This window comes from Phocoena phocoena, chromosome 14 (assembly GCF_963924675.1).
Source record: "Phocoena phocoena chromosome 14, mPhoPho1.1, whole genome shotgun sequence".
Classification (NCBI taxonomy): Eukaryota; Metazoa; Chordata; class Mammalia; order Artiodactyla; family Phocoenidae; genus Phocoena; species Phocoena phocoena.
This window is the reverse complement of record NC_089232.1, coordinates 54719417-54744223: the sequence shown is the minus strand read 5'-3', so window position 1 is coordinate 54744223 and position 24807 is coordinate 54719417. Positions and strand designations below refer to the sequence as shown.

The window sequence follows — 24807 nt, the reverse complement described above, 5'->3', positions numbered from 1 at the left end:
ACTTAACCATTAGATAGCCTAACCACATTAATAGTGAAGAAAGTAAGATATTGGTTTTGATAAATAAGAGCAAAAGGTCATTTACTCAATACGAACCTATTAATGTGTTACTTTCCACCAGAGCAGCAGACTTATCTCCATCTCCACATGCAACCCGCTGAGTTTTTAAGTAAGCAGACAGAGATGACGGCAGAGCATTCTGCCAGATTAAGAAGTTCAGTAGGTAGGAAGCTGTTACACAGTCATATGGTTTGGTGCTTGTGCTGAGCTCCAGTGCTGCCTGGAATAAGCCTTGTAGTTTCTCTGAATCCTAGGATAAAGCAGAGACTCAGTCATTATCACTTAAACATTTCTTTAATTTGAAGGAATAACACATACTTATGCCACACAACTGACAACCGATACGAACATTAATTCTCTGAATATAGGCTGGAGTTTTTTTTTTTTAGGCTGCGCCAAGTGGCACGCGGGATCTTAGTTCCCCTGCATTGGAAGTTCAGAGTCTTAACCACTGGACTGCCAGGGAAGTCCGGATAAAGCTTTTTTTTTTTAAGTACCTCTTTCTTCAGCAAAAGTATACTTTTTCCTGTAGAAATTCTGCTATACTATAACCAGATCATCTTCGTTATTTCTATAGCCCAGAGTTCTTCTGTATGTCAAGATTTGTTTTACTGGTGTCATGAAGAACCTAGGGATAAGACAGGAATAGAGGCGCAGACCTACTGGAGAACGGACTTGAGGATATGGGGAGGGGGAAGGGTGAGTTTTGACAGGGCGAGAGAGAGTCATGGACATATACACACTAACAAACGTAATAAGGTAGATAGCTAGGGGGAAGCAGCCGCAAGGCACAGGGATTTTAGCTCGGGGCTTTGGGACAGCCTGGAGGGGTGGGATGGGGAGAGTGGGAGGGAGGGAGACGCAAGAGGGAAGACACATGGGAGCATATGTATATGTATAGCTGATTCACTTTGTTATAAAGCAGAAACTAACACACCATTGTAAAGCAATTATACCCCAATAAAGATGTTAAAAAAAAAAAAAAAAAGATTTGTTTTACTGGGAGTCATGCTCCTGGCTTTCTCCCCACCCCCTTCCCATACAGCTAGTTCAATGGAGAAAAATACACATACATATGAAAATACAAATTCACCAGGCTGTTCCTAGCAAAGCTCCATGTATATGTGTGAAAAATAAAGTGATAAGATCAACCTCAGAAATTCTGCATTAGAGCTCCCACACCTATATCTCATCTAAACATGCACTCACACAGCCTGTCCTCAAGAAGACAGAACAAAGGGCATTTCACTGTAATACGCATGGAAAGGTACAGGGCTGAGGACAGGAGACATGGATCCTAGTCCCAACTCCACAGGTGACAAGTTGCATGTTCACCACACTGGAACCTAGGGTTTCGTTGCTCAACAATATTGATTCTACTAGGATTATCTCATAACTGTCTAATATAAGGGAAAAAATCATTATCTAGGTATACCAATATTTAATAATGTCTTCTAATATCAAATAATAGACTCAAATATCAGCCTATTACTATTTAAATTCTTTGCTATTTGCTGTTTAATTTTCTATGACCTAAAAAACTGAAAGACAGTGGCTAAAACTCAAATCTAAATAGATATTAGAAAGAATCAATTAAGCATCTCAACCATTTTTTGTAACTGACAGTTAAGTCCCTAAACTAACCAACCAATTAGTAAGAAACAAAACAAATAGCCTTTGGAATCTAAAAGAGCATCTTTGTTCTATCATCTCAGGTCAATCAAAATATAAAGACCTTGGATATGTAGCCCCACAAGAAAGAAGGGCAAGAGACTAGGTGAGTAGTAAAGTCATATATTAGAAAGATATGCCATCAAAATATGAATATACAGATCCTTAGAGAGATTAGGCTAGCATTCAAAAAATGTTTTCAAGTTAGCTATATTAAAAAAGTTAATTACACATTACATAGGGTATACCCAAAGAAAGACTTTGAAAATATAATACATAACAAATATTTTAAAATCTTGAATTTAAAATCTTGAATCTGGGACCATTTACTAATACACAAGCCAGACCAGATATATAACTACCAGAATCTTATAGCAAGCCATATGTGCTACTAAGTTTCCTGAATTCTTTAAGTTGTGTTTATATACCAAGCATGTGTTTATCAAATTAGATACACAGAGCCCCCCTGAGGGGCGTTCATAGTCCATGTAAGGACCAGGTCTTTCATATAGGTGCCATAATATATACCTTTCCCCACTCCAGATACCCTCAAAATACTAGCCAGGAATGAGGCATAGTTATACATATGATATGAAGCTACAGTGAGATGAATGGTAAGAGGCAAGGGTTGGTGGAAGGGGAAACAGAGAAAGAGAAGGCATCTTCTTTAAAAATGCTTATAAAGTACAAAAGTTAGCAGCCTAAGCACCAAAGAAGTTTCTGCACATCAGGGCACCTGAAAGACCACCAGGATAGGTGGACACCAGGGAGCAACTCTCAATGTGAACCCAAGTCAGAAATGTTTGAGATTTTGCAATGCCGTCCAGAAGCAGTGGTAACAGACACCTTAGGCTCTCTGACATGTGCTCCGACAGAATCCCACTGCATCTACAAACTGCCATACCTAAACAGAGCCAAATAGCTAGAGCCCAGACCATGGCTCAGCTCCCACCACTAAAGGCTCCCGTGGCCTGTATACAGCTCCAACAGGGAGCCATAGCAAAGCTCTAGAGCCAGTGACCCGACAGCTGCTAGTGACCTCAGTGCCCCAGAATAAGCCTCAAGGGTAGAGCCAAGTACCTGGGCTATAGGGTCTCCTGAAGACCCATCCCCAAGCTTTGCCTTCACCCCTGAGACCATCTTTGATTCTCACCCCATGGTGGGAAGTGCAAGGCATCAGGAAGAGCATGGGGGCTGGGGATGGGGTAGAACACCCAGGGAGAGAAATGCTGTTAACCTCAAGTACTCTGAGTTTCAGTCTCAGTTTAGCTATTACTTGTTGGAAGATCAGAAACATGTTCTCTACCTCATTTACACTAAGCTTCCCAGTCTACTATGCAGGGAGATTATCTAAAAAAAAAATCAAGTTACTGTAAGTGATGTGTTTTGATTGAATATTGACATGTCCAAGGGAACTGGGGAGACCACAGTTAACTGAAATCTACCAATAATCTTGTAAACAATAAAACCTACTGCCTCCTACACCTCCCTTTTTATCAAAACAATTTTTTTTAAAAAAGCAAAGATCACTGATTTGGATTTTGTTTCTCTTACAATATTTCCTCCTTCCCCACTACCCATCCCTACCTTCTCCATTCCACTACCTGCAACAGGAGAGGTATTAATGATAACTGAAACAGAAGATTTAGTAAGAAGGCAGATGCAAAGAGCCTGGACAATCCACAGACTGCTTTAACTGCTGCTAAGATAGAAAGTTTTCATGCATACACCACATTTACACTAACAGAAGAGAAGTCCAAATACCTGAAATTGTACAAATGTTTTTGGTAACTTCATTAGAAGATCAAATGCTAAAATTTTCACTTCTTCAAAAGTGCCAGTTAAACATTCCATTAGCGTTTGGAAACGACCAACATCAATATCATGACTCAGCTGATATACTGTTTGGACGCTACCTAAAAATTAAAAAAAAAAAATTTTTTTAAGTGAACAGCAGGAAAAGGAAATCAACATTTTGACGTTATGTGGCCAAATTTATAGAAAATTAGTGTAAGAACTCACACCTTATATTTTACCCACAACAGCGTAAAAAATATTTCCAATAATTTACTAAAATGATAAAATAATAAGTATTACAATTCTACAAATAGGAAATATTTTTCAATAACCATTTTTAAAAATTGAAGAATAGTTCATATACAATGTGTTAGTTTCAGGTGTACACCAAAGTGATTCAGATATATATATTTACACACACACACACACACACACACACACACACACACACACACACATACTCCTTTTCAGATTCTTTTCCATTATAGGTTATTACAAGATATTGAATATAGTTCCCTGTGTTATACAGTAGGTCCCTGTTGTTTATCCATTTGATACGTAGTAGTATGTATACATTAATCCCAAACTACTAATTTACGCCCCCCCTGCACCCCACTAGCCCCTTTGCTAACCATAAGTTTGTTTTTTTTGTCTGTGTCTCTTTCTGCTTTGTAAATAAGTTCATTTGTATCATTTTTTAAGATTCCACATATAATTGACATCATATTTGTCCTTCTCTGACTTCACTTAATACAATAATATCTAGGTTCACCCATGTTGCTGCAAATGGCATTATTTCTTTCCTTTTTATGGCTGAGTAGTATTCCAGTGTGTGTGTGTGTGTGTGTATGTATGTCTACGTACACACACACCATATCTTCTTTATTCATTCGTTAATGGGCATTTAGGTTGTTTCCAAGTCTTGTTATTGTAAACAGTACTGCTGTGAACACTGAGGTGTATGTATCTTTTTGAATTAGAGTTTTTGTCATTTCCCGATATATACCCAGGAGTGGGATTGCAGGATCATATGGTAGGTCTATTTTTAGTTTTTTAAGGAATCTCCATACTGTTCTCCATAGTGGTTGCACCAATTTATATTCCCACCAACAGTATAGGAGGCTTCCTTTTTCTCCACACCCTCTCCAGCATTCATTATCTGTAGACCTTTTAATGATGGCCATTCTAACTGGTGTCAGGTGATACCTTATTGTAGTATTTTTTTTTTTGCCACACCAAAAAAAATCCTGGGCTTGCAGGATCTTAGTTCTCTGAGGAGGGATCGAACCCAGGCTCCCTGCAGTGGAGGCGCAGAGTCTTAACCACTGGACTGCCAGGGAATTCCTGCTCATTGTAGTTTTTTTTGTTGTTGTTGCTGCTGTTGTTGCTGTTTGCGGTACGCAGGCCTCTCACTGTTGTGGTCTCTCCTGTTGCGGAGCACAGGCTCTGGACGTGCAGGCTCAGCAGCCATGACTCACAGGCCCAGCCACTCCGCAGCATGTGTAATCTTCCTGGACCGGGGCACGAACCCGTGTCCCCTACATCGGCAGGTGGACTCTCAACCCCTACGCCACCAGGGAAGCCCTCACTGTAGTTTTGATTTGCATTCCTCTAATAATTAGTGACACTGAGAATCTTTTCATGTGTCAGTTGGCCATCTGTATGTCTTCTTTGAAGAAATGTCTATTTAGGCCTTCTGCCCATTTTTTGATTGAGTTGTTCGTTCTTTTGATATTAAGCTATATGAGTTGTTTGTATATTTTGGAAATTAATCCCTTGGCTGTAGCATCGTTTGCAAATATTTTCTCCCAGTCTGTAAGTTGACCTTTCATTTTGTTTGTGGTTTCCTTTGTTGTGCAAAAGCTTTTAAGTTTAATTAGGTCCCATTTGTTTATTTGTTTTTATTTCCATTACTTTAGGAGACGGACCCATAAAATATCGCTGCAATTTATGTCAGAGTGTTCTGCCAATGCTTTCCTCTAAGAGTTTTATAGTATCCAGTCTTATATTTAGGTTTTTAATCCATTTTGAGTTTATTTTTGTATATGGTGTTAGGGAATGTTCTAATTTCTTTCGTTTACATGTAGCTGTCCAGTTTTCCCAGCACCACTTATTGAAGAGAATGTCTTTTCTCCATTGTATATTCTTGCCTCCTTTGTTGCAGATTAACTGACCATAAGTGAATCAGTTTATTTCTTGGCTTTTTATCCTGTTCCATTGATCTGTGTGTCTGTTTTTGTGCCAGTACCATACTTTTTTGATGACTGTAGCTTTGTAGTATAGTCTGAAGTCAGGAAAAGTGATTTCTCCAGCTCTATTCTTCTTTCTCAAGATTGTTTTGGCTGTTTGGGGGTCTTTCGTGTTTTCATACAAACTTAAAAATTTTTTATTCTAGTACTGTGAAAAATACCATTGGTAATTTGATAGGGATTGTACTGAATCTGTAGATTGCCTTGGGTAGTATGGTCATTTCAACATTATTCATTCTTCCAATCCAAGAACATGGTGTATCTTTCCATCAGTTTGTGTCATCTTCAATTTCTTTCATCAGTGTCTTACAGTTTTGGGGGGTATAGGTCTTTTGCCTACTTAGGTAGGTTTATTCCTAGGTATTTTACCCTTTTTGATACAATGATAAATGGGATTGTTTCCTTAATTTCTCTTTCTGATATTTCACTGTTTCTGTATAGATATACAACAGATTTCTGTATATTAATTTTGTATCCTGCAACTTTACCAAATTCATTGATGAGCTCTAGTAGTTTTCAGGTAGCATCTTTAGGATTTTCTATGTATAGCAACATGTCATCTGCAAACAGTAACAGTCTTACTTCTTTTCCAATTTGGATTCCTTTTATTTCTTTTTCTTTTTCTGACTGCTGTGGCTAGGACTTCCAAAACTATGTTGAATAAAAGTGGTGAGAGTGGGCATCCTTGTCTTGTTCCTGATCTTAGAGGAAATGCTTTTTGCGTTCACCATTGAGTATGATGTTAGCTGTGGGTCCATCATATATGGCCTTTATTATGTTGAGGTATGTTCTCTCTATGTCTACTTTCTTTTTTTTTTTTTTTTTTTTTTTTTTGCGGTACACGGGCCTCTCACTGTTGTGGCCTCTCCCGTTGAGGAGCAAAGGCTCCGGACACGCAGGCTCAGCGGCCATGGCTCATGGGCCCAGCTGCTCTGTGGCATGTGGGATCTTCCCGGACCGGGGCACAAACCCGTGTCCCCTGCATCGGCAGGCGGACTCTCAACCACTGTGCCACCAGGGAAGCCCTATGCCTACTTTCTGAAGAGTTTTTATCATAAAAGTTTTACCATAAAAACAAAAGGGGGAAAATAAGACCTACAAAAACAAATCCAAAACAGTTAATAAAATGGCAATAAGAACATAACATATCAATAATTACCTTAAATGTAAATGGACTAAATGCTCGAACCAAAAGACACAGACTGGCTGAATGGATACAAAAACAGGAACCATATATATGCTGCCTATGAGAAACTCATACAGATCTAGAGACACATACAGACTGAAAGTAAGGGGATAGAAAAACTTATTCCACATGAATGGAAATCAAAAGAAAGCCAGAGTAGCAATACTAGCATCAGATAAAATAGACTTTAAAATAAAGACTGTCACAAGAGACAAAAAAGGACACTACATAATGATCAAAGGATCAATCCAAGAAGGAGATATAACAACTGTAAATATATATGCACCCAATATTGGAGCACCTCAATATATAAGGCAAATGTTAACAGACATAAAAGGAGAAATTGGCAGTAACACAATAATAGTGGGGGACTTTAACACCTCACTTACATCAATGGACAGATTATCCAGAAAGAAAATCAATAAGGAAACACAGGACTTAAATGACACATTAGACCAGATGGACTTCATTGATATTTAAAGAGCATTCCATCCGAAAGAAGCAGAGTCCACATTCTTTTCAAGAGTACATGGAACATTCTCCAGGATAAATTACGTGCTAGGCCACAAAGCAAGCCTTGGTAAATTTAAGAAAACTGAAATCATATCAAGCATCTTTTCTGACCACAACGTTATAAGGCTAGAAATCAACTACAAGAAAAAAACTGCAAAATTCAAACACACAGAGGCTAAACAATATGCTACTAAACAACCAATGGATCACTGAAGAAATCAAAAAATACCTAGAGACAAACGAAAGGAAATAAGTAGTTTTTAAAAATTTGTTTAAAACTATTTCATTCTCTTTCAAAAAGTTATATATTATTATACAAGATACCTAAGTTATTTTTCAAATAAACAAGTACAAACAAATAAATTCAGGAATACATCTTTTAAAAAAACCTTCATAAAATTTCTTGTCCTAGAATCCAAAGGCCTACCATGTCTTAGGTGAACTGACAAAGAATAATCAATACAATGACATATCCTTTAAATAATTTAAAAATCTGCCTGTTTGATTTGAATCTTATTCAAATATGTAGCTTTCCCTAGGCATCCATTCAACTACATGTATTACTTGCACTTAGGTTTGGTTGACTGAAAGAATCAGAGTGGAGGATGGAAGAGGAGGCAGTGATGTAAACAAAACAGAATGTGGGCTTCCCTGGTGGTGCAGTGGTTGAGGGTCTGCCTGCCGATGCAGGGGACGCGGGTTCGTGCCCCTGTCCGGGAGAATCCCATGTGCTGTGGAGTGGCTGGGCCTGTGAGCCATGGCCGCTGGGCCTGTGCGTCCAGAGCCTGTGCTCCACGGCAGGAGAGGGGCCTGTGTACCGCAAAAAAAAAAAAAAAAAACGGAATGTTAGGTCTCCCTCAAATAAATACCTGAGTAGGTTGATTACTCTGTGAATTTCCTATTATAACACAGATAATCATAATTGATGGATAAGTTGAGATATCTGCATTGCCCATAGTCTATTATAAGAATATTACCCCCAATTTTTTTTTTGTTTCTTTTTTTTTTGTTGTTGTTGTTTGTTTGTTTTTTTTGCGGTACACGGGTCTCTCACTGTTCTGGCCTCTCCCGTTGTGAAGCACAGGCTCCGGATGCTCAGGCTCAGCGGCCATGGCTCACGGGCCCAGCCACTCCGTGGCATGTGGGATCTTCCCGAACTGGGGCACGAACCCGTGTCCCGCACATCGGCAGGCGGACGCTCAACCACTGCGCCACCAGGGAAGCCCTAGTTTTTTTTTTAATAAAGACTGACTGTTACAAAAAAAAAAAAAGGTTAAAATTACTATCAATATGGAATAATCATTTCAGTGTTTAATATACAAATGTGTGAACAGGTTGATTTTTTTAAAGTAACATTTACATTATTAACCATTGAAATAAACGATTATATTTATTGAAAAAAAAAAAAGACATATCCTAATACCGTTCCTGGGCATCAACAGTAAAGAAGGAATCTTTTTGCCATTCAGGCAAAAAGTTCAATTCATCTACAACGTGGAAAAAATCAGGCTGGCTTCACTCTTTGCCACAGCAGTATGTAGTACCAGAAGAGAGTGGAGCAATGCTTACCAAATCCTTAGGGAGAAAAGGGGTGATGAAAATCTACATATCAAAATCCCATTCCAGTATCAAGTATAACAGCAATATAAACATTTTTGAATGTGCAAGAAATTAAGAACTACATTTTCCCAAAAGCTCTTCTCAAAAAAAGATGAATTTCAACCAACAAAGAAATTAACAGAAAAACTATCACTGAAGAATGATGACAGTCACCAAATCTATTTAATTCTTAAGGCTAAGAGTAAACCTATGGGAATAATGGATTTCATAGCAGGATGTGAAGAACCTTTAACATTTAATTAATTAACCCCTCCTAATACCTGAAAACATTTCTATGCTTAATTAGAGGAATGTTGCTCAATATAAATCAGCATGTGAATTCATTTAGTCTTAACTCGCAAGTTAGTCCAACCCTGTGAAATTCATAGGGCAAGCAAATGAAGTTTTTGTCACTTCAATCACACCTCTGCTCAAATCTGCCTCTTCTTTTCCAATTCGGACACCTTTCATTTCTTTTTCTTACCTAATTCCTCTGGCTAAAACTTCTGGTACAACGGTGAATAGCAGCAGTGAAAGTAAGCATCTGTGTCTTGCTCCTGATCATAGGGGAGGAACTTTCAGTCTTTCACCATTGAATATGGTGTTGTCTATGGGCTTTTCATGAATGTCCTTTATCATAATGAGGAAGTTCTCTTCTATTCCTAGTTTGCTAAGTGTTTATTTGTCTAAAAGAGTGTGGAATTTTGTCAATACTTTTTCTCCATTGAGATTATCATGTTTTTTTTTCTTTTGTTCTAATGTAGTGCATTACATTTACTATATTTTCTTATGCTGAAACACCCTTGCGTTCCTGGGATAAATTCCACTCACTTAGTCATGGTATATAATACTTTTAATATGCTGTTGGATTTGGTTTTCTAGCATTTTCTTGAGAATTTCTGCACCTATATTTATATAAGATACAGCTGTAGTTTTCTTGTGGTATCAGAGTGATGCTGGCTTCATAGAATGAGTTAGGAAATGTTCCTTCAATTTTTTTGAAGTTTGAGAAGGAATGGCATTAATTCTTCTTTAAATGTTTGGCAGAATATACCAATGAAGCCGCTCCCCTTGGACTTTTCTTTGCTGAGAGCTTTTCTTTTGAGAGGCTTTTGACTCCATCTCTTTATTTGTTATAGGTCTGTTCAAATTTTCTACTTCTTGAGTCAGCAATTTGTATATTACTAGGAATTTGTCCATTTCATGTAGGTTACCTAATTTATTAGAAATACAATATAACTGTTCACAGTACTGTCTTGTAATCTTTTTTATTTCTATAAGGTCAGTAGAAATGTCTCTAATTTTATTTCTGATTTTAGTGATTTACATCTTTTTTTTATTCTTAGTATAGCTAAAACTTTGTCAATTTTGTTGATCTTAACAAAAAAACAACTTCTGGTTTTGCTGATTCTCTGTATTGTTTTTCTATTCTCTATTTCATTTATCTCCATTCTCTTCATTCTAATCTTTATTACTTCCTTCTTTCTGTAACTGTGGGGTAAGTGTGCTCTTCTTTTTCTAATTCCATGAGGTGTGAAGTTAGGTTATTGATTTGAGATCTTTTTTTCTTACATAATGTAGGCATTTACAGTTATATAAATCTCTCTATTAGCAGTGCTTTTGCTTCATCCTATAAGTTTTGGTAAGTTGTGTTTTTGTTTTCTTTCCTCTCAAAGTATTTTCTAATTTCCCCTTTGACCCATTGGTTAGTTAAGAGCTCTGCTCAAATTGGAAGCCTTCTCTGACACGACTGTATGAAAGCGCTATTACTCCCAAACTCCCAGGCACTCTATACTTCCCTGCACTTTTCTTCTTGAAATATTTTTTCATACTACTTATCTCCATCTGAAATTCTACGTATCACTTGTTGACTTACTTAGTCTGTCTATCTTCACTAAAGTCTAAGCTGTAAAATGGGAAGCACTCTGTTTTGTATACTGTGTATCCTTGGCACTAAATAAATTATTTGTTGAACAAGCCCTTTTAATCTAATTGTGGAATCCAATTTTTCACCATGAATATTGTGACATTTTATTCCAAATGAGAAAGATGTATGTGGCTTATTCTTCTTGAACTAGGACATACCTGAGGAAAGGCAAAAGCCATTTTAATCCCAAATCACAGTCTTTCTATAAAATAATATAAAAACCTATATTAGTATTCTTGACATAAAGATGAAGAATGAGTTTACATTTCCTATCCTGTATTTTTCAGTCATGCTTCTTTAGCCTCCTTTACAGTTAATGGGTACAGTATGGTTTGCTCTATTTACATTACTTCCCAGTTGTTTAATTAACATCATTACTGTGCCATCAGTCACTGCCCAATTATACATGACTCATTCATTAGAAAGATGACACAGGTTTTTCACTTTTAAAGTATATTTAAATATATTAAACTATTCTCTCAATTGAAAAATTACCAGTATAATTCAGCCTACATATTTCCCATACACCTAGGTGTTAACTATAAATATAGGAATGCACAAAAAACTTTTTGTTAAATGGATAATCAATCACTCTCAGGTAAAACCTTATTTTCTAAATTCAGTTGTAGTACCACTGAAATTCCCTAAACTGATGGGTATTCCTGTATTCATTTTCTGTGGATGCTGTAACATATTACCATGACCTTGGTGGCTTAAAACCACATAAATTTATTTTCTCACAGTTCTGGAAGCCAGAAGTCTGAAATCAAGGGCCATGCTCTCTCTCAAGTCTCTAAGGGAGAATTCATTCCTCGTCTCTTTCAGCTTCTGGTGGCTGCCAGCATTCCCTGGCTTATAGCCACAGCATGCCAATCTCTATCACCACTGTCACAATGACTCCTCCTTTTCTTTTTGTCACATTTCCCTCTGCCTTCCTCTTACAATGCCACTTGCAGTGGCATTAAGGCCCATCCAGATAATCCAAGATTATCTCATTTTAAGATCCTTAACTTAATCATATCTTAAAAAACCCCTAAATAAGTAAGGTGTTGTTTTTTTTGTTTTTTTTTTTTTGTGGTACACGGGCCTCTCACTGTTGTGGCCTCTTCCATTGCAGAGCACAGGCTCCGGATGCACAGGCTCAGCGGCCATGGCTCACAGGCCCAGCCACTCTGCAGCATGTGGGATCTTCCCAGACCGGGGCACGAACCCGTGTCCCCCGCATCGGCAGGCGGACTCTCAACCACTGCACCACCAGGGAAGCCCAATAAGTAAGGTTTAAATAAGTAAGGTTCACTTTCACAAGTACTAAGGATTTGGTACAGGTTTCCTTTGGAGGTCATTTTTTGTCCTACTACACTTACTTAATCAGGTGATCCAATTTATCAAGAATAATGGGACAAACTAACATCATGTATCTCCTGTTACCATGCCCTGAGAAAGAAACTATATCACCTATGCAATATTCCTGCCAAAAATGCATAACATGAATCAAGTCGTAAGAAAACAATCAGACAAACCCAAACTGAGATACATTCTTCCAAAATGTTAATGTCATGAAATAAGAAAATTTCCAAATTGAAAGAGGTTCAAGATGCATAACAATTAAATGCAATGTGTGACTTTAGACTGGTTCCTGGATTGTGGGGAAAAATTTTTTTTCTACAAAAAGCCACTTATTAGGACAACTGGTACAATTTGAATATGGATTGTATATTAGATAACATCAACATTAATTCCTGAATTTGATCATTGTGTTATGGTTAGAAAATTAATGAGAGGGCTTCCCTAGTGGCGCAGTGGCTAAGAATCCGCCTGCCAATGCAGAGGACATGGGTTCGCGCCCTGGTTCAGAAGATCCCACATGCCGCGGAGCAACTAAGCCCGTGCGCCACAACCACTGAGTCTGCGCTCTAGAGCCCACGAGCCACAACTACTGAACCCGAGCACCACATCTACTGAAGCCCATGTGCCTAGAGCCCATGCTCCACAACAAGAGAAGCCACCGCAATGAGAAGCCCACGCACCGCAACCAAGAGTAGCCCCCTCTCTCCACAACTAGAGAAAAGCCTGCACACGGCAATGAAGACCCAACGCAGCCAAAAATAAAATAAATTTTTTAAAGAAAGAAAATTAATGAGAGAGAAACAGTGAGGTAAAGCAAATATCGCAAAATAACTTATGAATCTAAGTAGAGGGTTCATGGCTAAACTATTCTTGAAACTTTGTTTATTCACTGAACTATTCTTGAAACTTTGCTGTTAGTTTCAACTTTTTCAAAACAAAAACTTGAAAAAACTGGTTTTCTTCAAATGAAGCAAGTCTGTATTAACAGCAAATAACTGCCAAAAAATTATACTTTGCCTAAAAATTTAAACTAAAAAAAAAAGTCCAACTATAAAGTTTCCTGGTCCTTTGGCCATTCCCTCCAAAAGAGCAGTACATTTTCCTGTTTGTCCACCGTCAAGCAAGACTGAGCACAAACGAGAAATCATCATTAAAATACACATACATTCATGTATGGAGATAAAAAGAATCATTTCTTGTCAGAAAGGAAAATAAGGGCTTCCCTGGTGGTGCAGTGGTTGGGAATCCGCCTGCCAATGCAGGGGACACGGGTTCGAGCCCTGGTCTGGGAAGAACCCACATGCTGCGGAGCAGCTGAGCCCTGTGCGCCACAACTACTGAGCCTGTGCTCTAGAGCCCGCGAGCCACAATTGCTGAAGCCCGTGCATCTGGAGCCTGTGCTCCGCAGCGGGAGAGGCCACTGCAATGAGGGGCCCATGCAGTGCAGTGAAGAGTAGCCACCGCTCGCGGCAACTAGGGAAAGCCTGTGTGCATTAATGAAGACACAACATAGCCAAAAATAAATAAATAAATAAAATTTTAAAAAACCTTAAAAAAAAAAAGGAAAATAAAACAACGCAAAGAAAGAAGTTAAATATTCATCCTGTTGAGTACCCCACAGAGGAGATACAAAGGGTATGATTAAACCAGAATGCCTGGAAATGACATCCTTATATTGTCCTTCCAAAACCAGATTCGGACTTATGAAACAGACAGCATATAAGGGAAACCACATTTTAACCACAGAGACTCACTGAGGAATGTTATACATAAGAGAAACTATTATTATTTTAATTTTTTAAACTTAGAGAACAGATTGGGCACTATCCTAAAATAGCAACATACAAATTAGGGGAATGAGGGCAGCAACTCATCTCATAATAAGCATAATCCATGAAAACTCTAGTTTCGGGTCAGCAAATAACAATCACTGTAAAGTTTCTCTCCCTTATGCCCCTTACTGGCAAATTGAATTATGTCCAAATAAGAATTATATAATGAGACTTACACCTTCGATAAGAATCTAAACAAAACACAACAAACCTGAAACTTCAAGTAAAACAAAATATTGAAAAAGTATGTTTTGCAAGAAAACAAATACTTTCCCGAAACATGATTGAAAACTTACCTTCTGGCACAGGAAAAACTTCAGCTATTGAGCCTAAAATGGTTAAAGCTGAAAATCTAGTTGGGTAGGAAGAGCCAGGAAATAATGCTTCAAAAAGACTGTTGCAAATGGATGACATGAAATTCTAAAAAAAAAAAATTACAGTAAATATAATTGAGCTAACTCACAATAGCTTATCTTGAAAGTATCACTACTATTACTCTGAAGAGTGATATTTTTTCTAATTTAGAGAGAAAAGATTTTTTAAAACAATATTAGTTGTTCACTTTGCTTGACAATTCAGATTGGCACCCTTGACCATGAGCTCATGACTTCAGTGAACCCTATCTTTGTAGAGTCAACAAGAAGTACAGAAGAAAACGAAAACACTAATTTAAAGAGATATGTGTGCCCCCATGTTCACTGCAGCATTATTTACAACAGTCAAGATACAGAAACAACATAAGTGTCCAAGGATGGATAAACAGATGAATAAATCAGACAGAAAAAGACAAAGACTTAATGATCTCTCTTTTATATAGAATTAAAAAATTAAAAACAAAAACAAAAACCAACCTCATAAATACAGAGAACAGACTGGTAGCTGCCAGGGGTCGGGTGGGGGAGGATTTGGAAAAATGGGTGAATAGAGTCGAAAGATACAAACTTCCAGATATAAAATAAAATAAATAGGCCATGGGCTGTAATGTATAGTAGAGTGACTATAGTTAATACTACTACATTGTATATTTGAAAGTTGCTAAGAAAAAAACTTTTTCTAACTTTGTATGGTGACAAATGTTAACTAGACTTAATGTGGTAATCATGTCCCAATATATACAAATGTCTAACCACTGTGTTGTACACCTGAAACTATTATGTCAATTATACCTGATTTAAGTTAAAAAAACAACAACAACAACAACAAAAAGTACAATTCTAAATGTAGTCCAGACGAGAAAAAACATTTTTCTGGTGAAAACATGATCCATTCTGCCCTGACTTGTGTTAGTTATATGAATATTGATTTTCTTCACCAGAAGCATTCAGGCATCAAAGGTATATATACTTTTTTTTTAAGTTTTAAAATGACCAAAGACATATCCAATATATACTACTTGATACATTTGATAAATACTTGGTATCTGGCTATAATGACATATTTCATGACAAAGATCTAGCTATTCCACTGTCTTCTATCTGCCTCTCTGAGACTCCTATTCTACCTTTCTGTTTATACAAATGATTAGAAATGAAAACTTTTAGTAAAATGCAATAAAAAAGCAATGTGGGAAACAGTTTATCCAGGATAAAGTCTTCTTCCTCTAATTAAAAAAAATAATAATAATTTCTCCATAAGACCAAAGGAAAAACATATAAGGAAAAGCTGTGATTCTCAAGCCTCTCATACACTGCTATGCCCTGACAACATGTATTTGTAACTAAGCAGCATATAAGCAGCCCTAGTCCCAGCCATCTTTAGATAGGATTCCTGCATTCATTTCCTTGGTTAAGGACATACAATCTTGGGGATTTATCCTGTAGGCCCTTACAAGCCCTAAGTAAGAGTTTACTAGTTTATTAATTCTATTGGGTTTCAAAGGAATAGGGTAGTTATTGAAAATATCCTAGTTAAACTAGTGTTAATTATAAATGAGTAGTATAGTATTCACATTAAATGGCAACAAGTTCATCCTTTAGGATTTATCTTATCCTAACTGCACTGTCAATTGTATTTTCAGATATAGTTGTTCTTTCCCTCAACCAGACTGTAACCACAATGGAGGCAGGAACCACAATTTAGACATTTATGTCCTGAACACACTGTACTACACACATAGTAAGGGCTCAACATATGCTCTAGTCCCTTTTAATGTCCCTTGGTGGGGATTCCAGATACCATGGCCTAGCATTCAAAACTCTCTGCTACCCATCCCCAAATTGATTTTCTAACTCATTTTCCATTATTCAATTCCTCTGTCCGGGGACTTCCCTGGTGGTACAGTGGTTAAGAATCTGTCTTCCAATGCAGGGGACACGAGTTCGATCCCTCACTGGGGAACTAAGATCCCACATGCCGTAGAACTCGCATGCTGCAACAACTGAGCCCGAGTGCTCTAGAGCCCACGTGCCACAACTAGAGAGATCGTGTACTCTAGAGCCCACATACCACAATGAGAGAGAAGCCTGCACGCCGCAAGAAAGAGCCTGCGCACTGCAACGAAAGATCCTGCGTGCGGCAACTAAGACCCGACACAGCCAAATAAATAAATAAATATTTTTTAAAAAAAACAAAGAGTTAAAAAAAAAAAAAGGACTCTGTGCTTCCAATGCAAGGGGCATGGGTTTGATCCCTGGTTGGGGGACTAAGATCCCACATACTGTGGGGCGTGGCCAAAAAAAAAATCCTCTGTCCCTCAAATATCTTATATGTCATTCATACTAGTGAATTCACCATTCTCCAAATTTTCCCTGTACTCTCTTACCTCCAAGCCTTCCCTCAAGCTGGTACTAGGGAAGAAACTATTCCGATTTGGTTGTCCAGAGCAGATATAGATTGTAGTCAGGCTCTACCACTTCCTGGCTGAGGACCCTTGGATAGTTTTGCTCATTCAACTTTTCCAAGCTTCACTTATCTCACTTGTTAAGTGAGGATAATAATGCCCATCTCACAGCTTCGTTATTAAAGATTAGAGGAGAACACGGATCTAAAGCATTTTATACTTGAAAGTACTCTAGCTAACATATTTTTAAGTACTCTATTATACTAGAGTATGAAAATAACCTCCTTCACTAGACTAGAAGACACCTTTTCCCACTCATAGCCTTCTCTTCTCCCAGCACTTAGTCTGTTGACTGGCACTGAGTCCACCACACACCGCACACGACACCCACTATTCTAATGACGATGATACAACAGTTCCGAAGTTGCAACCTCCAAAAGCCACAAGAGCCTACAGGTGGGAGAAAATATCAGAACTATGAGACTGACTCAGATCAAGACTCTAAACGACTAGTTTTCAAAAAATATATATTCATAAGCAAAACGAAGAAACCACGCATACATGAAAATTCAGAATGTCACACCACAAAATCAGTTTTGTGTTTCTAAGTACCTAATTGAGATTTCACAAATGTCATTTTATCCCCTGCAAAAAGAAGCAAGGTGTTTCTGAGATCATCTAGCAATGATCTAAAAAGGGCTAAAACATAACTGTTACACACACACAGTAAATGCTCTATACTCTAGTTACTTTTAATGATGCCCAGGAAGGCTTTTTAGAGTGATCTAGAGTTTGCAAAGAACATTTCTTGTTTAATCCTCAAAACCAACCTTTTCAGAGAGGTTACTCATCCCACTTATAGCTAAGTAGACTCATGAAAGTAAGCCAAGTAGTCAGTGGCAGAATTGTTACTAATCATGTCCTTCAAGTTTAGGTTGTGACTTTCTCATCTTTTGTTGTTGAGATTTTACGAAGATGAAGCTGATTTCAGCCTTTGTATAGGAATGTTCTTCTTTAGATGATTTTTAACCTTTAGTAGGTAGTAAGTATAGCATGCTTCCAATATATCACTTATTATACTTGTTTGCCTAAATGAAATAAAATACATGAGCTCTGTCCTCTATCTGGGTGTTAGGAGAAAATAAGCGTCTGCTTCTGAGAGGAAAGATTTGGAGTAAGAAACCAGTGAAAGCTCATTCTGTTCCGATGGGACAGAAATTGAAGGTTGTCAAGCTGAGCCCTGGCCCGGACTGGAGCTGCTATAACTGGGGATCCATCCATGACATTAACCTGGTGCCCTGAAATCCAGTCCTATTCTTCAAGTTCACTCCAAAAAACAGGATAGAGAGGAAGCTCTGTAACTGGACCATGGGCCAGGAGTCACAAACATCAAGCTACTGTTAAATCATGTTAGATGAAAGGGGAAACACACTCAGATGCAGCAGTCATCTACCCTGGGGAGGCATGGAGGAATCAGGGCTGCCAATTACCTTTTTTTCAAGTACTAAATTCATCTGGCTCACATAAGCTGTAAAACATCGAGGGTTAGCTCATTAATATTATTCTATTTTTTTAACATCTTTATTGGAATATAATTGCTTTACAATAGTGTGTTAGTTTCTGCTGTATAACAAAGTGAATCAGCTATACATATACATATATCCCCATATCTCCTTGCTCTTGTGTCTCCCTCCCACCCTCCCTATCCCACCCCTCTAGGTGGTCACAAAGCACCAAGCTGATCTCCCTATGCTATGCTTCCCACTAGCTATCTATTTTACAATTGATAGTGTATATATGTCCATGCCACTCTCTCACTTTGTCCCAGCTTACCCTTCCCCCTCCCCGTGTCCTCTAGTCCATTCTCTATGTCCGAGTCTTTATTCCTGTCCAGTCCCTACGTTCTTCAGAACAATTTTTAATTTTTTTAGATTCCATATATATATGTGTGTGTATTAGCATATGGTATTTGTTTTGTCTCTTTCTGACTTACTTCATTCTGTATGACAGTCTCTAGGTCCATCCGATACCTCATTACAAATAACTCAATTTCGTTTCTTTTTATGGCTGAGTAATATTCCATTGTATATATGTGCCACATCTCCTTCACCCATTCATATGTTGATGGACACTTAGGTTGCTTCCACGTCCTGGCTATTGTAAATAGAGCTGCAATGAACATTGTGGTACATGACTCTTTTCAAATTAGGGTTTTCTCAGGGTATATGCCCAGTACTGGGATTGCTGGGTCATATGGTAGTTCTATTTTTAGTTTGTTAAAGGAAACTCCATACTGTTCTCCATAGTGGCTGTGTCAATTTACATTCCCACCAACAGTGCAAAAGGGTTCTCTTTTCTCCACACCTTCTCCAGTATTTATTGTTTGTAGATTTTTTGATGATGGCCATTCTGACTGGTGTGAGGTGATACCTCATTGTAGTTTTGATTTGCATTTCTCTAATGATTAGTGATGTTGAGCATCCTTTCATGTGTTTGTTGGCAGTCTGTATATCTTCTTGGAGAAATGTCTATTTAGGTTGTCTGCCCGTTTTTGGATTGGGTCGTTTGTTCTTTTGATATTGAGCTGCATGAGCTGCTTGTAAATTTTGGAGATTAATCCTTTGTCAGTTGCTTCATTTGCAAATATTTTCTCCCATTCTGAGGGTTGTCTTTTCGTCTTGTTTATGGTTTCCTTTGCTGTGCAAAAGCTTTTGAGTTTCATTAGGTCCCATTTGTTTATTTTTGTTTTTATTTCCATTTCTCTAGGAGGTGGGTCAAAAAGGATCTTGCTCTGATTTATATCAAAGAGTGTTTTGTTATGTCAGAGTGTTCTGCCTATGTTTTCCCCTAAGAGTTTTACAGTGTCTGGCCTTACATTTAGGTCTTTAATCCATTTTGAGCTTATTTTTGTGTATGGTGTTAGGGAGTGTTCTAATTTCATTCTTTTACATGTAGCTATCCAGTTTTCCCAGAATGTTATTCTATAACAGACTTCAAGTCCAGCACTGGTTCCACAACTCAGGCTACCTTAAGAGAAGTTCCAAAGCACTAGAAGGAATATGTAAAACCCAGCTTGAAGGAAAAAAGCACAGAAATACTATTCACCAAGAGTATTTACTTCTCTTTAATGTTTATTCAAAATTGTTTTAGGTTTCTTAAAAATCTGTATATCTAGAAATTTATCACCTACCTTATATTGCTGTAAAGATACAGAAGGGTGCTGTCTGGTTAACTCATTCTCTGGTTCATGTTTGGATTTACTTTGTTCCAGTTTATAAAGTACCTGAGAACTTTCCTGTATCCTACAAAACAACTTTGAGAAGAAGAAAAATGAAGCATACATAAGCCACATTAACCTTAAACATCAGCTTAAAACGCAAAGGAAGAACTTTCTAAATTCTTTAGACTAAAATGTCAGGCAAGGGGAATACTGGTTTTTAAACTCAACAGAAAATTAACCTTTACATTTTAAAAACCAAAAACCAAATATTACTGCAAATCAGAATCCACAGTCATAAAGCCACAGTTCTATTTCCTTTAGGTCAGCATGAACCTAAAGATGATATACTCACTTCTACTCTCTACCCACTCTTCACCCTAGAAGTGTATCAGGTGATTAATTCAAGCTGAATTATTCAATAATGACTATTTCTTGAGGCACTTACAGGAACAATAAAAATACAAAGACATCCTTCCTCCTCTTACTAAAGTTTTCTTAAAATAACTTATACCCTGAAAACTCCAGTGCTAGATTTTTTTTTTTCCTTTCAAAAAAAGAGTTCAAGGCTAACTTATTACACCAAAGTGAAAGGACTTTTCACCCTGGATTTTAACCCCAAATATGAACTTTATGGAATCACAGAACAAAGCGTTCACAGAAGGGCCATGAAGAGCTGTGGTACTCCAATCCCATGACCCTTATTCCCACACTCTCCTCGGATCTGGGCTCTTTTTAAAAATAATTCCAGAGCAAAGTTCACCACTTTCCTACACTTTCTGAGGAGAAATTTTACCTTTTTAAGAAGAGAACAAATCTGTTGCCGCATTCCTGGAGACTGACTGTTAAGATTGTATGTGATAAAGAACTGAATGCACTCCATTTCTTCTGTGGAAACAATTTCTGTGCTTCGATTACTTTCACAGAGCAAGCCTAACGTATCGATTCGTACCTAAAATACACCAAGCAATAAAATGTTAATTTTTCAATGAAATAAAGCAAAGCCTAAACCACTTGACGGGTTTAATTATTTACACAGGCTACCAAAGGTGGGGAGCGGGGGAGGGAAGGTAAATCTCAGTTTACCCATGTGTACTTCAGAAAGGTTCCATAATCCCAAAGTTCCTGTGGTTATTTCCTATAAAATTATTTTATTAAATGTGTAAATTGGGTATTTTATTAAAGTCAAAAATCTTAGAGATTCTTATTCCACAATAATGCTCAACTTCATTCTTTTTTCTCAGTGAACCACTCTGCCCCAGCACCACATCATCTCACTCTCCAATTACTGTCTTGAACATCTCACTGGTTTCTTTTTGCTCTCACTCTGGAAACTCATCTCTGTTTCCATTCATGCCACTTCCTGGCTAAAGGCAGAGTGGCTCTGCTTCCCAGTTACCAACTGGATAAAATCTGAAGTCTTCAACCAAGCATTAGAGGCTTCCATAAAATGGACAAAATACTCCAGTCCTGCCAAACGATGTCTTTAGTCACCCTTCAGCCCTTGTTTATTGTGTCCTTCCATTTTGAGTAGGCGCCAGTGCTTCCCCTCCTCAGATCACATTTATCACTTTCCTACTCAACCACCATCTATACTCAGATCAATCTCTTCTTCTAAGCTTCCCCAGTCTTTATGCATAAAGGTACACTTGTATCTGCATTGTCTTCTAAGAGTTTCCAGTTGTCTTAGGCAGGTTTCCTTATTCTCTCAACTAAACTTTAAGCAGCCTGAGTACAAAGTCTATACTCTTCCCTTTCTATTCATCCTTCTTATGGAGCCCTTAAAACAGTGCTGGGCATAATGTAGGGGCTTCTATATTGCACTGTTAAATGAATAAATGAATCAGGGATCTACCGCATGTATGAATTCCCAGTTATTTTGTTTACTTACTTGGCAGTGCTGATGAATTAAGCCTTGCTTTATTCTTGCACTGGACACAAGGTCCCTCCAGGCATCAGTTGCAGTCTGAAGATGTCCATGAGCTCTAGCTGTTCGTAGACAAGCCATCAAAGCTCCGAGAGCCCCTCTGCTGTCATAAGACCCTAAGGATGGAAAAGATTACTCTTGGCTCAAAACACAGTAACAAAGACCACCACTGTGCTATTTAAAAACTACAAAATTCACATGTTTCCAGTTAACATTTCAAGAAACAAAAATCAAATTTTAAGCTAAATTCTAACATGAATTAGTGTTTCTATTATAAAATCATTATTTAAAAGGATTTAATAGTTCTTAAATCAATAATTTCAGTAAGCATAATCCACTTATTGTTAACTTAAAAAAATCATAATTTTTGGCTAATATTTTTACCTTTCCTTTGACAGTTAGAAAATAGACCATCAAGTCAATCAGGAAAAAAAATCAAGTGAAGAAATATTTATCTTTTTTTTTTTTTTTTTTGTGGTTCGCGGGCCTCTCACTGCTGTGGCCTCTCCCGTTGCGGAGCACAGGCTCCGGACGCGCAGGCTCAGCGGCCATGGCTCACGGACCCAGCCGCTCCGCGGCACGTGGGATCTTCCTGGACCGGGGTATGAACCCGTGTCACCTGCATTGGCAGGCAGACTCTCAACCACTGCGCCACCAGGAAAGCCCATGAAGCAATATTTAAAACAATAAAAATAACTAAAATGACTTTCAGCCGAAAATAGGAAAAACACTTCAGTGGCTAAAGACCATTATTTCTCTAAAAACAAACACTGAACCTCTCTGCATATGTTGGAGTTACTGTTTCTTCTTAGCAAAGGAGATAAAAGGGGGATCACAAAGAACCTGATGCTTTCAGAGGCCAGGACATCAGCCGTTACTAAGGGGACAGGGAGCTCTGGCTCACAGGACACCTTGATTTAAAATAAAGACTGCCTAGCTTCAGAACAGATTCACGGATCCTCAGCTTTAGATGGCTTCTCAAAAATGCAAGGATGATTATTGTTAAAAATTATAAATAAGGCTCATTTTTGTGTACAGGAATCAAATTTTCCAGCTATCTCATGGTTATTCTTTGAAGGATTGAAAGATTTTAACTTAAATTTTAGTTAGAAATACTCTTAAAATGTGGTATAGGGTACCATATTCCTGCTTTGTTAAACAGAATATGATAATTTTAAGATTTACATGAGGAGTCAGGATCATCGTTTAACATCTTAATTACTAAATTATGCTTCAATGCAGTGATTCTTTCAAGGTTACTGAGTTTCAGTGGGATGTTTATGCCTATTCTAAATGAGAGAGAGAGCTGTTTCCTGGGGTCATGCTTCTAAATTTTTTATCTCTTTCCCAGAGACAAATACTTGCTACTGCCAATTTACCTGTCTTTAACCTTGCCTAAAACAATTTTTAATTACTATTTCAATCACTTGAATAAGCAAATTATATAAAACACACAAACGTTTACTCCAGTCTGACAACCAAATAATAAAAACTTGGTAAAATGAATTAAAACCTAGTAATAAAGGGAACCTCATAATCATAACTGGGATCAATCCTTAGTCTTAGAAATGACTTCAGCCAAAAAACTCTATTCAGCTAGGTAAAGGAACATTCGTTTCAATCCAAAATTTCTGTATTTAATATCCTCCTTTACTATTAACAGAAATGATAATATTTAAATTTGCCTAGGTACCTAAACTTAAGCATCCTAACTAGAAATTACTAAAACAAAAAAATTCATTTTCTTACCAGTTTTAGCATCAGCAGAAGTCTGAAGAATCTTTACCATGTAGCTTAAGCTTTCAGGGTTGCAATTCAATAATTTTGGCAAGTAATAATCAATCACGTAAGATTTTTGATCCAGATTTCCTTCACACAGTATAAACAGGAGAGGAGAAACCCAAGTCTCATGCCACTTGTCAATCCAAGTGCTGTCAACAGCCTGGGATTTCAAACAACTCTTATGACTTTTAAACATGGTTTCCAAGAGGTCACTTGCATAAGGCACCAAGGACTGGTCCCCCATCACCTCTAAGATTTGCGATGGAATAGTTTTAGCTAATGCCAAAATATGTTCAATTCCTATGTAATCTACTAAACAACCAAGGCATGTGTACTTTCCTTTACTATGCCATTCCAATCGCAGAAGACTCTCAGTCAGTTGAAAAATGAAACCATCAGCAGCCAAATCTGAACCTGACTCTTCCAGGGCAAGCTGGTGCATTTGGAGAATATTTCTGAATATGGTTTTGGTTTGGTGTCTCAAAGCATCCAATGGATGTTCCCAGTGGGTATAGACATATTCCAAAAGTCTCCTAACCACGTCTGAATTCCCATTCAGACGGTCCTTTAGGCTTGGGGAACTTGATTCAAGGACTTGTATAGCTGAATTAGTCCAAGATGCCAAAATTCTAGACAGAAACATTTCCAGAGTTGACTCCTTGATCCTGAAGAAAAATGAGTCATATTATTTTATACTGACTAGTAAAAGGAATTTCATTTTATCATCACTCAGACTTTAAAAATATCAATACAAAATATAAAGAATGGTCAGAAAATTGAATCATTATTAAATTTACAACAAAAAATTACAAAGCCAAAACAGATCTCAAATTTGCATATGAATCTTTCCATTTCGTAAAAACTAATCCATAAAAAGACACAGGGAAACTTTTGCAGGTGATGGAAATGTTCATTATTTTG

At 37.6% G+C, this 24807-nt stretch overlaps 1 protein-coding gene across 1 annotated transcript in view; it reads right to left on the bottom strand.

Annotated features, from left to right (window-relative positions):
• THADA (THADA armadillo repeat containing) overlaps positions 1-24807 on the bottom strand; it is a 311584-nt gene that overhangs the window by 266749 nt on the left and 20028 nt on the right. Inside the window, 7 exon segments of the mRNA XM_065890727.1 lie at positions 97-310; positions 3496-3643; positions 14474-14601; positions 20151-20273; positions 20974-21129; positions 22069-22239; positions 23834-24551. Coding sequence (XP_065746799.1) covers positions 97-310; positions 3496-3643; positions 14474-14601; positions 20151-20273; positions 20974-21129; positions 22069-22239; positions 23834-24551 — 1658 coding nt within the window.